General features: G+C 44.8%; 1 protein-coding gene across 1 annotated transcript in view; it reads right to left on the minus strand.

The window, feature by feature from the left end:
- Nucleotides 1-13,446, minus strand: part of LOC143296356 (uncharacterized) — a 32,130-nt gene extending 18,684 nt beyond the window's left edge. Inside the window, exons 1-7 of the mRNA XM_076608233.1 lie at nt 13,364-13,446; nt 6,587-6,677; nt 5,308-5,323; nt 4,599-4,744; nt 3,275-3,390; nt 2,145-2,269; nt 428-1,066 (exon numbers count right to left, since the gene is read on the minus strand). Of these exons, the coding sequence (XP_076464348.1) occupies nt 428-1,066; nt 2,145-2,269; nt 3,275-3,390; nt 4,599-4,744; nt 5,308-5,323; nt 6,587-6,637 (1,093 nt within the window). The 5' untranslated portion in view covers nt 6,638-6,677; nt 13,364-13,446. The remainder of the gene's footprint in view (nt 1-427; nt 1,067-2,144; nt 2,270-3,274; nt 3,391-4,598; nt 4,745-5,307; nt 5,324-6,586; nt 6,678-13,363) is intronic.
- Between the last annotated feature and the right edge of the window lie 1,554 nt (nt 13,447-15,000).

The following is a 15,000-nucleotide window of genomic DNA, read 5'->3' on the forward strand; positions in this document are numbered from 1 at the left end:
CGTCCTTGCAGCTATTATGTCTTCCTTTCAGCTATAATGTTGTCCTTTCAGTTATGATATTGTCATTGCACCAGTAATGCTGTCCTTGTAAGTTTAATGATGTCCTTGCAACTATGTTGTCCTTGTAGCCATAATGTCGTCCTTGCAGCTATTATGTTTTCCTTTCAGCTATAATGTTGTCCTTTCAGTTATGATATTGTCATTGCACCAGTAATGCTGTCCTTGTAAGTTTAATGATGTCCTTGCAGCTATAATGTTGTCCTTGTAGCCATAATGTCGTCATTGCAGCTATTATGTTTTTCTTTCAGCTATAATGTTGTCCTTTCAGTTATGATATTGTCATTGCACCAGTAATGCTGTCCTTGTAAGTTTAATGATGTCCTTGCAGCTATAATGTTGTCCTTGTATCATCATTCGCACTACTTACCTTGGACAGCTGTGGTGAAAGCAGATGGTGTCGTTGGTGCAGCCATGGTGAAAGCAGATGGTGTCGTTGGTGCAGCTGTAGTGAAAGTAGATGGTTTCGTTGGTGCAGCTGTAGTGAAAGTAGATGGTTTCGTTGGTGCAGCTGTGGTGAAAGTAGATGGTGTCGTTGGTGCAGCTGTGGTGAAAGCAGATGGTGTCGTTGGTGCAGCTGTGGTGAAAGTAGATGGTGTCGTTGGTGCAGCCATGGTGAAAGTAGATGGTGTCGTTGGTGCAGCCATGGTGAAAGTAGATGGTGTCGTTGGTGCAGCCGTGGTGAAAGTAGATGGTGTCGTTGGTGCAGCTGTGGTGAAAGTAGATGGTGTCGTTGGTGCAGCTGTGGTGAAAGTAGATGGTGTCGTTGGTGCAGCCGTGGTGAAAGTAGATGGTGTCGTTGGTGCAGCTGTGGTGAAAGCAGATGGTGTCGTTGGTGCAGCCGTGGTGAAAGTAGATGGTGTCGTTGGTGCAGCCATGGTGAAAGCAGATGGTGTCGTGCTGGTAAAAGCAGATTTTGTCGCTGGTGTAGCTCTGGTCAGACCTGCTGTTGGCGACGTGGCTTGCTCCAGAGGCAGCTGTTCTGTCCATGGAGTGATTGCCGTCTTCCCTGTTCACAAACGGTGAATGGTGATGAATGAGTTATATATCACTCTGGATCTCTTCCTGGTCCATGTGGAGTGATGACGCGTCCACTTAGGAAGCGAGAGAATCTGAGCGCGCTGGTTTGAATCACGGCTCAGCCGCCGATATTTTCTCCCCCTCCGCCAGACCTTGAGAGGTGGTCTGGGCGCTAGTCATTCGGATGAGACGATAAACCGAGGTCCAGTGTGCAGCATGCACTAAGCGAATGTAAAAGAACCAACGACAACAAAAGGGTTGTTCCTGGCAAATTTCTGCAGAAAAATCCACTCGATAGGAAAAACAAATAAAAACTGCACGCATAAAAAAAAGGTGGCGGTGTAGTATAGCGACGTGCTCTCCCTGGGGAGAGCAGCCCGAATTTCACACAGAGAAATCTGTTGTGATAAGAAATACAAATACAAATCGAAGACATAAATCCTACCGCTTTCCGTTATAAATGTGCGCTTCTTGGCTGGTACCTTTTATTTTATCACCTGTATCCAGTTTGTTCCGCTTTTCAAAAAGAAGAGAAAAATAAATCCAATATTTGTACAGTGTAACGTTCATATAAAAAAAATGTATGCATGTTTCAGGTGTCTGTTGGCTTTCGAATATAACGTTTTCTTTGTGATATTTTCTTTCCCCGTTTGTCGCGATGGTCTTCTGCGTGATGAGTTCAGCAGCTCCAGTAATGTTAGTGGTAGTAGTAGTAGTTGTTGTTGATGATGTTGTAATAGTAGTTGCACACACACACACACACACACACACACACACACACACACACACACACACACACACACACGTAGTAGTAGTAATATGAGCAGCAGCAGAAAAAGTAGTAAGACCAGTAGCAGCAGTACCAGCACTAGCAGTACCAGCAACAGCAGCTGCACTGCAATAGAAACAGTAGTTTTAGTAGTAGTAGTAGCTGCAGAGGCAGAAGTATCAGCAGCGGCGGAAATAGTAGCAGGAGCAGAAGCTGCAGTAGCAGCAGAAATAGCAGTTGTTGCTGTCGTCATGATGATAAGCTGTGGGAGTATACAACATACACAGCATACACTCACCACTTGTTTCTTCACAGATAAAGGGCTGCTGGAAGCTGCAGGCAGAGTCACCGAGTTTCTCTCTGAAGTTCACCGTGCCACAATCATTTCCGGAAACGTTGTCGGGTTGATCGCGCTCCCAACGTCTGTAAAATCACAGAGTAACTCCACGGAATGAAGTCGTGAATTTAGATGTGTGTGTGTGTGTGTGTGTGTGTGTGTGTTAATAGAGAGAGGGGTGTGGGGGAACGCAGGAAAGCAGGAGTTTAATGCAAGGAAAAAGCAGATTCGACAGAACTGAAAGAAAGCAAAGAAAAGTAAAACTTATTTGCTCAGCCACGCAATTTCATTTCAAGTTATACTTCATATCATTTCCTCTCTGGAACGGAAAGCATAGTGAATAAACATGGCACAGAGAGAGAGTGAGAGAGAGAGCCAGGAAACACTTTCATGTCATTAACAGTGAAGTCCCTGTGACTTGGGTGAATGCGTCAACACATTTCATACAAAACAATATACCAAAGAAGCGAATACAACGGGGGGAATACCGAAACAAAACAAAAAGAAATGTCTTATCTTTGAAATAAAAAAGTGGTAGCAACTGGCCACCCAACACGATATAAGATCCAGTTCACTATCATCACTCGGCGAGGGAACAATCACTGGGTGTTGTGTGTACAGAAAAGAGATCAAGTCTATCAAACAATACAGCTCTTTGGTGTGAGTAGTTCTCTATTCGTTATGGCCATAGCTTCTGAAATAAACTTTGCCATTAAATTTATCAACTCATAATCGTTTGATTTTAACAAGCTAAAGAGGCCTTTTCTTTGAGTGAGAGAGATATATGTGTATGTGCATGCGTGTGTGTGTGTGTGTGTGTGTGTGTGTGTGTGTGTGTGTGTGTGTGTGTGTGTGTGTCTGTCTGTCTGTCTGTCGGTCTGTCTGTGACTGTATGTGCTGCACGGGAAGGGGGGTGGGTGAGAAACAGTGTAATACAACACTGTCACAAACAGAACAACAACACATTCAAACAGAAACTTTCAAACTCACAAATGACCTCACAAGCCTTGCAGCGTTGACCACACGCTCACCCAGAAACAAACGCTCTAAACAAACACCAACACTTTGAGACACACGACAAGGGGACTAACGTGATCCGGATGTCGAGTGGACTGCCGTCAACCCAGCGCCATTCAGAGCCATTGTGTTTCTGAAGTCCAACCCACCACACATACTTGGAATCATGCAGCTTGCGCATGGTTCTTCTCTGACCACGGACAGATACGAAAGATCACATCAAGAAATCAAACAATAGTCAGACAGTCAATTCATCGATCAGTCAGTTAATCAGATCATTTGTGCATATATTCATTTAGTATCAGGCTAAGTCAGGCCTTGGGTACGTGCATATATATTTGCATACCATTGAAAGTGGGTTTGCTCTACATAATTTTGCCAAAGGAAAAAAAAAAACCTTCTGTTGCCACGGGTCCTTCTTCCATGTGCCAAGTACGTGCTGCACACGGGACCTCGCTTTATCGGACCCACTGCTCAGTCTCTTTCCCCAGTCAAACTTGGAAGAATGGGCGAGACCGGGATTCGAACCCAAACCCTAACGGACGCTGCATTGGCAGATAAGCGTCTTAACCATTCTGCCACCTTCCTCCCTGTGACAGTAGTTGGGAGGTTGTCTTTGCCCATCCTGGGTTGGGTTTGAACAGTCCGGCCCTGCTGACAAGGTTGGGGACCTTGGTAAGGTGGACTGACTCCATTGCTCTCGGCATGTCTACTGCTCTCAAGTCTACTAGGGCTCTTCGTGGCGGTTGCAGCACAGCACAGGACAGGACAGCACAGCACCCACCACATCACACCACACTACATTACACCACGTCGCACAGCACCACACATCACCACACCACGCTACACATCACCACTCCACACCACATCACGCCACTCCACACCACATCACGCCGCACCACACCATAGCACGCCACACCACACCACATCACACCAATCCACACCACACCACACCATACCACACCATTCTACACTACACCACACCACTCCACACCCCACCACACCACACCACACCACTCCACACCAAACCACGCCACACCACACTTCACCACACAACACCACCCCACACAACACCACATCACACCACACCACAACACTCCACACCACGCCACACCAGGCCACACAAGACCACACTGCTCCACACCACATCACGCCACACATCACTACACCACACCACACCACGCCACTACACACCACACACACCACTCCACACCACACAACACCACACCACACACACCACTCCACACCACACCACGCCACACATCACCACACGACACCGCATCACACCACGCCACACCACACCACACCACACCACACCACTCCATACCGCAGCACACCACACATCACCACTGCACACAACACTAAATCACACCACATCTCTGGAAAAAAAACTCTCACTTGTTGTGCAAAGGAGGAGATGGACAGAAGATCCCCGCCTTCTGCCTGGCAGAACGCCCTGGCTTCATGCCAAGAGCGAGGTTTGCTGACGTCAAACAGGTAGCACGTGCGGTTCAGGAACAGCCATGGGGGTTGGCACGGGGCCCCTGTAACGTGACAGAGTCACTCTCCATCCCTCTGACTCCGGGGAGTCGTTCTGCAGTATGCACAGACTGACCTGACAGCCCGGAGACAGTTTGGATCAAAGACCGAAACCAGACGGAGACTCTACCAGTGTATATGAACGACAGCTCTTCCATGCAAAATACATACGAAGCATCAAATGGTGAACTTACGCTTGGGCAAGCAAGCACTACACACACACACACACACACACACACGCACGCATGCACGCACACACACACACACACACCTCCGCGAGTGCACATGCATATATATATATATATACTCGTGATGACTTTCTTACGTTACATGGGTCCACGTGTTTCACAGAGACACAAAGCATCAAACAGTGCACTAACACTTGGGCACACACACACACACACACACACACACACACACACACACACACACACACACACACACTACAAACACAAACACACATGCATGCATACATGTCCATTCAGAGACAAAGACAATGAGAGAGAGAGAGGCAGGCAGAAAGACAGACAGACAGAAGCATGTTAAATGTGGACAGGCATGTCCTTACCTGATATGATTACCATCTGTAAGAAAAGAAAGGGCATTATGAAAAACAACATTATCAGCAGCAGCAGCAGTAGTGAGAGAACTGAATTAAACACTGTTGTTGTCATACGCTATCCAAGAAATCCAACATGGCTCCAAACGACCAAAAAAACTACATGTCTAAAATGAGTTCCTCGAAGATAATCAATTCTTCTCCCACATGACCAGTCACAATTCTCTCATTAATCAGCCTGTCGGGCAGGGCACAGCACAGAAACTGTTTCAGTGTTTCCCTTGATCAAAACATTTCCATTCTCCTCCTGTTGGACCTTTCGGCTGCCTTTGATACAATCGATCACGTAATGTTTCTCTATCTCTGGGACACAATAATTATTTTGGAATTCAAAATGCTGCTTTTGACTGCTTTCCCTCTTGTCTTTCAGGGAGAAAACTAGCATTTTATTGGAGATGGCAACAACTCTACTGAAATACCTGGGGATTTTAGCATACCCCAGAGGTATGTGCTGGGCCCAGTGCTTTTTAGAGTGTACACAATTCTTCTGACACATCTCGCTGGCACACATTCTGTGTGTGAAGAAGTGTTTGAAGATGACACTCAGTTGGATTATGTAACCATGCAATAGCTGAGTGGTTTGAACGAGATCTGGGAAGCTTGATTATTTTTCAAAATGCAATACAAATATACCGAGAAGACGAAAATTAATGTAGTTGGCTTTTTGTGAGTGTTAAATATCTTATCAGCGTGCAGTTATTAGTTTCTGGATTACATTTCCTCCAGACATCTGCTAAACACGTAAATCTGATAGAATTTTAGCTGTTTCTCTGGTTTTGGAAAAGAGGTGGTGATCTATCAACATAGAAGGAACATTTAGTTTCATGTGTTTCAGAAAGTGACAAGCCAAAGAAATATGTCCAGAATTAACGACCTGCAAGTGTATTGCTTCTAAATACACAGTATAATTATATAACAAGATTTCCTTTTTTCTTCAAAAAGGATAAGGACGATTTTAACAGCACATATCTGTCATGATCAGACGGCATTCAGATACATGGGAGAAAATACAAACCATATACATATAATATGTAATACGCTATTAATATTTATATTTCACTCCTTACACAACTTGATATGATTCAATAACTCAACAACTGACAGTATGTGTGTGTGTGTGTGTGTGTGTGTGTGTGTGTGTGTGTGTGTGTGTGTGTGTGTACGTGCGCGCGCGCGCGCGTGTGGGGGGTAGGGGTGGGTGGCGTGTATGTGTAAGAAAACCACATACCAAAGGGGCCATCAGGGAAGCGACCATACAGTTCACGAACCCCATCGTCATTCGCTGCTTCCGGCCAGAAGGGAGATGGCTCGTTACGTCTCTTGGAAAAGATTCCATTGACCAAAATTAATTTTCATAGGCCCGACTTCTCTCTCTCTCTCTCTCTCACTCTCTCTCTCTCTCTGTCTGTCTCTCTCTCTCCATTGTATGGGCAAATGGCCTGACAATTAAACTAGTCTGCGTCCTGCGTCCTGCGTCCTCTCTCTGTCTCTGTCTGTCTGTCTGTCTGTCTGTCTCTCTTTCTCTCTCCCTCTCTCTGTGACTATCTCTTCCTCCCTTCACTGTCTTCATCTCTCCACCCCTTTCTCTCTCCCTCTCTCGTTAAGGAAGCATTTGATTCAATCAAACGAGAAATTTACTGTGGCCTATTTGTTAGAAATGCCATCAGAGGCAAACGTTTTAGATGGCATTCGTTTCCAAACACATAAATGTCAGGAATGATTCATATTCGTATACATATACATGAATGTCAGCAATAGTTCGTGCCTAGCTGCATGCCCGGTGACAACACTTCATCCCGCAACACACTCAACAGCAGTGTCAACAGAAGTTTGTCTGTTCCCCATGTCCACCTGTTGTCGGCATCCTCAAAACTCCTCCCCCCCCCCCCCCCCTCCACTCCCCCCCTCCCTCTCCACATATTCTAACCCACACATCCATCCATCCATACATGCAGCAAAATCTGTCTGTTGTAACAAACCACGACCAACGCCTGAATCCAGTAACAAAAGCCAATCAACCTCTACAGGACCATAAAAAGTAATCGACAGGCATTTTCTACACCACCCACCCCCCTCCCCACACCTCACCCCCAATCTCCACAAACACACCCATCCTCACAAAGTTCAACCCATCCCTCTCTCTTCCCAATATCACCTACTGATGGAGTCACCAGTCAGTACAACCAGCAGACAAAAAAACAAAAAAAACAACAACAAAAAACATCTCCCAAAACACCCTCATGAATGAGTCGCGGCCGCCAGTATTTCAGTTTCAGTTTCAGTTTTTTCAAGGAGGCGTTACTGCGTGCGGACAAATCCATACACGCTACCCCACATCTGCTAGGCAGATTCCTGACCAGCAGCATAACCCCAACACGCTTCATCAGGCCTTGAGTGCAGCTTATTTATTTGTGTGTAGCTACCAGTGGATTTCTTCAACAGAATTTTGCCAGGGGACAATGCTCTCGTTGCCATTGTTTTTTTGTTTGTTTTTTTCAGTGCGCCAAGTACGTGCTGCATACGGGACCTCGGTTTATCGTCTCATCCGATTGAATAGTTATTGTACTTTATGTGCCTTCTGCTGATGTAACGGCAAGTCTATATGTGCGCATACTGATTATGTGAAAAGGAATGTGCATGTGAAGATGTATATGTTGAGGGTTGGTTGGTGGGAAACCGAGGAAAGAGACAGGGATTGATACGAGTTGAGTACGGAGTTAATACTGGTATTCACCATCCATACTGACAGTTATATTTTGTTGTCGAACTTTATCGGAAATGGTTTTTGTTTGCATCTGTTATGATAGGAGCTGTTGGCCAAAGTCATTAAACTCATTCAGTGTTCAGTGCTCATCCGAAAGACTAGACGCTCAATTTGATTTTCCAGTCAAACTTTGGAGAAAGGGCGAGAGCGGGATTCGAACCCACACCCTCACAGATTCTCTATATTGGCAGCTAAGTGTCTTAACCATCCTGCCACCTTCCTTCCCGCCACCAAAGAAACAACAGCAATCCTGACCGGTCTTCTTCTTCTTTCCCTTGACTACCGCCTTCATCATTGTGAAGATTCTGTAGGCTATAACACAAGTGTGGATTTCCGACGCTCCACCCCTCTCAAGGCCTGACTAAGCGCGTTGGGTTACGCTGCTGGTCAGGCATCTGCTTGGCAGATGTGGTGTAGCATATAATTATATGGATTTGTCCGAACGCAGTGACGCCTCCTTGAGCTACTGAAACTGAAACTGAAACTCCACCCCGCCCAGTCACACGCCCCACAAAGCGCCGTGCTAAAGTCCCGACGGTCACTGGGGGAGGACAGTGGCAGAATGGTTAAGACGCTCATCTGCCTGACAACACAGTGTCCATGAGTGTCTGGGTTCGATTCCCGCTCTCGCCCTGTCTCCCAAAGTTTGACTGGAAATATCAAGCTGAGCGTCTGTGGTTATTCGAATGAGACGATAAACCGAGGTCCCCGAGCGCAGTGCGCACTTAGCGGAAGGTGGCAGAATGGTTAAGACGCTCAGCTGCCAATACAGAGAGTCCGTGAGGGTGTGGGTTCGAATCCCGCTCTCGCCCTTTCTCCTAAGTTTGACTGGAAAATCAAACTGAGCGTCTAGTCTTTCGGATGAGACGATAAACCGAGGTCCCGTGTGCAGCACGCACTTGGCGCACTGAAAAAGAACCCATGGCAACGAGAGTGTTGTTCTCTGGGGAAATTACGTAAAATGAAATCCACTTTCATAGGTACACAAATATGTAAGCATGCACTCAAGGCCTGACTAAGTGCGTTGGGTTATGCTGCTGGTCAGGCATCTGCTCAACAGATGTGGTGTAGCGTGTATGGATTTGTCCGAACGCAGTGACGCCTCCTTGAGAAAGTGAAACTGAAACTGAAACTTGGCGTACTGAAAAAGAACCCATTGTGATAAAGGTGTTCTCAGGAAAAATCCTGTGGCAGAAATCCACTCTGAGTGATAGATAAACAAATATATATGCACACACTCAAGGCCTGACTAAGCGCGTTGGGTTATAATGCTGGTCAGGCATCTATGTACCTAGCAGATGTGGTGTAATGTATAATTATGGATTTGTCGGAACGCAGTGTCACCTCCTTGAGAAAGTGAAACTGAAACTGAACACGAGTGTGCAAGTCGAGAGGACTCTGCTGACACGAGGACAGAGAAAGAGGGGGGCAGGGATCGGAAAACAATTCCAAGGCGATAAGTGCGTTTGCGAAACAAGTGACACTGCTGTCTCTTTTCTAACCTCTCTATCTAAGAACTTGGAATACGTGTGTCTATAACCAACTTACAACCCACCCCCTCCCATCCTCTGCTCCTCCCTCCCACTCCCTCTTCACCCCCACCCCCTCACCGCCCACCCCCTTCTCAAACCTGATGAACCATGAGTTTCTTTACATGCCTATTCACGGGGGGCGGGGGAGGGCGGTGGCGGGGGGGGGGGGGGGGGGCGACAAAAACACTTGACTTGTCTTCCCAACCCTATTCTAGTGTTTCTTCCCTCTTCTTTACTTCTCTCTCCCCACCACCCTTCACGTCCATTTCTCATCAGCTTTTCTCAGCAAGGCGTACGGTCGACACAGGGCGTCGCCCGACAACCACTCAGATACGTGACGTTGAGTTCAAGTGTTGTGACCTCATATCTAGTGTCCCTATCTCTCGGTTCTTGCTCACGCTGGGAATTTTTGATGACAGTAGGCCTCGAACCAGATTGGAAATCCGCAGTAGCATCTATTTATAGCATCATCCATCTATCTATCTATCTATCTAACACTAACTTTCTGTATATCTGTCTGCCTGCCTGCCTGTCATCAGTGGTTTCAGTTTCAATATCTCAAGGAGGCGTCACTGCACTGGGACGAATCCATATACGCTACACCACCTGCTGGGCGGATGCCTGACCAACAGCATAACCCAACGCGCTCAGTCAGGCCTTGAGTGCATGGACATAATTATGTTTGTGTACCTATCAGAGTGAGTGCATGGACATAATTATGTTTGTGTACCTATCAGAGTGAGTGCATGGACATAATTATGTTTGTGTACCTATCAGAGTGAGTGCATGGACATAATTATGTTTGTGTACCTATCAGAGTGAGTGCATGGACATAATTATGTTTGTGTACCTATCAGAGTGAATGCATGGACATAATTATGTTTGTGTACCTATCAGAGTGAGTGCATGGACATAATTATGTTTGTGTACCTATCACACATTATACAGTTCACATTTGATGGTAAACATGTGATGACAAGATAGAAACACATCTTTTAAATTTCTTCATTCCTTCATTCGTATGTCATATTTAGTTATTTAGTTACTTATTGATTTATCAATTAGTCATTGGGTCAGTGAGTGAGTGAGTCAGTGAGTGAGTGACAGATCATTTCTTTCAGGGATATCTTCTAATTAGAAGACGACATTCATTGAAATTCATTCAGATATTCACACAGATACAGTTATGACTTCATCATGAGGAATGGGCATTTTCGTCACAGTCAGGAAAGAGACACACACACAGAGTGAGGGAGAAAGAGAGAGAGAGAGAGGAGAGAGAGAGGGGAAGAGGGAGGGAGAGGAGAGAGGGAGAGAGAGGGGGGGGAGGGAGAGGAGAGTGGGGAGAGAGAGAGAGAGAGAGAGAGAGAGAGAAAGAAGATAGAGAGAAGAGAGAGAGCGAGAGAGAGAGAGACACACACACAGACACAGAGAGAGAGAGAAAGAGAGAAAAGTGAGAGCGAGAGAGGGAGAGAGAGAGAGAGACTGATTGGTAAAATCTGCATCAGCATAAAAAAATTAAAAAAAAAAAAAACAACAAAAAAAAACCCCAGTCTGCTCTCAGTCTGCAATCCATATTCGAGCGAGAATATAATATTAGAAAACAATTTGGTTCATAGAGCAAATTCGGATATGTAAAATAAAAAGAAAGACGAATTACAGAAAAAAAGAGAAGAAAGAACGCTAGAACGTACATATGATACGTATATATTGACTTATTCTCATGTCTATGCACAAACCTTGTTATTTGTATGGTGTATTCTTGTTCATCAGTTGCGAATGTACTCATTTACATCAATCATCGAAAGTATGCTTCTCTATCTATACGTTAACTCTCCATACGAACGGCGAAAGAGACGACGTTAACAGCGTTTCACCCCAATTACCATCATCAAAATATTGCAAGCGGAAGGCTCTTATACTGAAGAGGTGAATGTTGAAAAAGAATACCACAATTCTGACGACGGAAGCTAAAGGTTGGGTCATTCAGACACCCACTGGACATCCGAGGGGTCTGTGTAGAGTAGAAGAGAGGACTGGCCGTACTGAGTGAGTTAAACGTTATGTTATTTCCTTATCTGCGTATGTCAACAACATAGTACGGGACGAATAGGGTGTGAGAGAAGAATGGAAGAGACAGACAGGCAAACCGACAGAAAATACACTGGAACAAAAAGAAAAAAAAAGAAAAGAAAGAAGCAAACATTCACTGAACACTAACATCTTGCATGCACGTATTCTGTCCATAATACAGAGAGGCAAATAGACAAAGAACTGTGAGTGAATGGATGAGTATTGATGTAAAAAAGGAAAAGAACAAAAAAAAAACAACAAAAAAACACACACAAAAAAAACAAAACACTGAAATGAGACACCATGTATTAACACTGGGGGGAAAAAAGGAAGGAAAAATATTCTAAGTTTTGGATGATTTGTACGGTTTCCTTCCATATTATTGTCTTTTTTTTCTTTTTTTTTCTGTATATATATATATATATTTGTCGTTGTTGCTGTCTTTTTTTTTCTTTTTTTGTTTGTTTTGTTTTACAACATGCCCAAAATCAGAAAATGAAAAGTTGCATGTGATTTATTTCATAAATGCTATCAGTTGATCACTATGACATAGTTATGGAATACCGGGTATTGGTTTGGATTATTGCCACGTTTTTGTTTTTTTTTAGTTGAATGTATAATTTGTACGCAAAATAAAACGGTGGTCGACCCAAGAAAGTCCGGGGGGAAAAAAGACACAAGTTTTTCGGAAACCAGAGAGGAGTTCATCGACCAACATACAAAAACCATCCAATCATTTGGACAGATAGATAGAGGGTGCTGTGGGGGCGAGCGAGAGAGAGAGAGAGAGAGAGAGAGAGAGAGAGAGAGACAGACAGACAGACAGACAGACAGACAGACAGAGACAGAGAGAGGTGGGAGGGGGCGATTGAGAGAGACGCAGAGACAGAGACACAGAAAAAAAAAAACAGGGAGAGAAGAGATAGAGAGAAGAGAGAGAAGAGGGAGAGAGAAGAGAGAGAGAGAAGAGGGAGAGAGAAGAGAGAGAGAGAAGAGAGAGAGAGAAGAGAGAGAGAACAGAGAGAGAGAGAAGAGAGAGAGAAGAGAGAGAGACAGAGAGAGAGAGAGAGAAGAGAGAGAGAGACAGAGAGAGACAGAGACAGAGAGAGAGAGAGAGACAGAGACAGAGAGAGACAGAGACAGAGAGAGAGAGAGACAGATACAGAGACAGAGAGAGAGAGAGACAGAGAGACTCAGAGACAGAGAGACACACACACCAAAAACAAAAAAAAACCAGGCAGAGAAGAGAAAAGAGAGAATAGTGGAGTGACAGAGAAGAGAGACGAATGGGAGACAAAGTAAGAGTGAGTGAAAGAGTTACAATCACCTCTCTCTCTCTCTCTCTCCCGCTCTTCCTATCTCTGTAACGCACACACACACACACACACACACACACACACACAACACAGACACACCGACATATACATACACAGACACAGAGAGAGACAGACATAGACACAGACAGACACACACACACACAGACACAGACACACACACACACACACACACACACACACACACACACACACACACACACACACACACACTGATACACACACACACACACACACACACACACACACACCACACACACACACACACACAGTGACAAGAAGCCTTCACCCATGGCACTGACCTGAGGAAAGCAGTCAAACAAGGCACCGTAACGAACCGTCCTCAACACTTCATATCACATACTGCCGTACTCATCAGGCCCGGATTCCGTGTGACGTCACTGAGCAGCTCGGCGTCTGTCCAATCATCGTCCTTCCAGCTGTCAGTCCACCCACACCCCACCCTCCTCTCTCTCCAGTTCGCGATCGCGTGCGGCACAGGCAACGTTCTCATGTATGCTTACGCGGACTTAACAGTTTGCAACACAATACAATGCAATGCAATGCAATGCAATACATTATACAATACAATACAGTACGATACAATACAATACAATACAATACAATGAAATGCATTGCAGTGCAGTGCAGCATACTACAATGCAATACACCACCATGCAATACAACGCAATACAATGCATTGCAATGCAATGCAATACAATACAATACAGTGCAATATACTACAATACAAGACAATACTATACAATACAATACATTATACAATACAATACAAGACAATACATTACAATACAATACAATACAAATACATTATACAATACAATACAAGACAATGCAGTGCAATATACTACAATACAATACAAGACAATGCATTACTAGACAATACAATGCAATGCAATGCAATACAATACAACACGTGTGGAAGAGACAACATTCTTAGGTGCACACACAGACGTACAGTTTACTCAAGCACCAAACAAACACAACACAACACGGCACAACACAACACAACACAACACGACACAACACAACACAACACGACACGACACAACACGACGCGACACAACTCGACACGGCACGACACAACACGGCACAACACAACACGACACGACACGACACGACACGACACAACACAACACGACACGACACAACACGACACGACACGACACAACACAACACGACACGACACAACACGGCACGACACAACACGACACGACACAACTCGACACGGCACGACACAACACGGCACGACACAACACGACACGACACGACACGACACGACACGGCACGACACAACACGACAGCACAGTACAGCACAGCATAGCACAACACAACACAACACAACACAGCATAACACAACACAACACAGCATAACACAGCATAGCAAAATACAGCACAGCACAACACAGCACAACACAACACAACACAGCACAACACAACAATCTTCATTCATCCGACTGGAAATTGACTATGCATATGCACAGGCTCGTCACACACACACAACCCAATCTACTGGCCCAGCACACACGACAAAAGTTGGACTAAGATATGAAAAAAACAAACCATGTGAAGCTGAATACACATAAGCAAGTTACAAAAAACAAAACGGCATGATTTATCACGCAGATGTCAATAAAGTTATAAAACAGCATGTATTCTGAGTTATACAATTCTTGAACAAGAAACAATGACATGCAGGTTGAGTACTAAGACACAGCATTCTGCCAGGTAATACAAGTAAAAGAGGTCTGTTCTAAACCAACTCACACATTATGAAATATCATCCTGGAATGAGAAACCGTGCCCCGAAATGTCCATTATGAATTCTTAAATTGCACGTGTAATACTTAAATAAAGCATAATAGTTATTGAACAAACACGTAAACATCCACGTTTGTAAACTCTTGAGACCCCCAGCTGC

Source organism: Babylonia areolata, chromosome 21, assembly GCF_041734735.1.
Source record: "Babylonia areolata isolate BAREFJ2019XMU chromosome 21, ASM4173473v1, whole genome shotgun sequence".
NCBI classification, from domain to species: domain Eukaryota; kingdom Metazoa; phylum Mollusca; class Gastropoda; order Neogastropoda; family Buccinidae; genus Babylonia; species Babylonia areolata.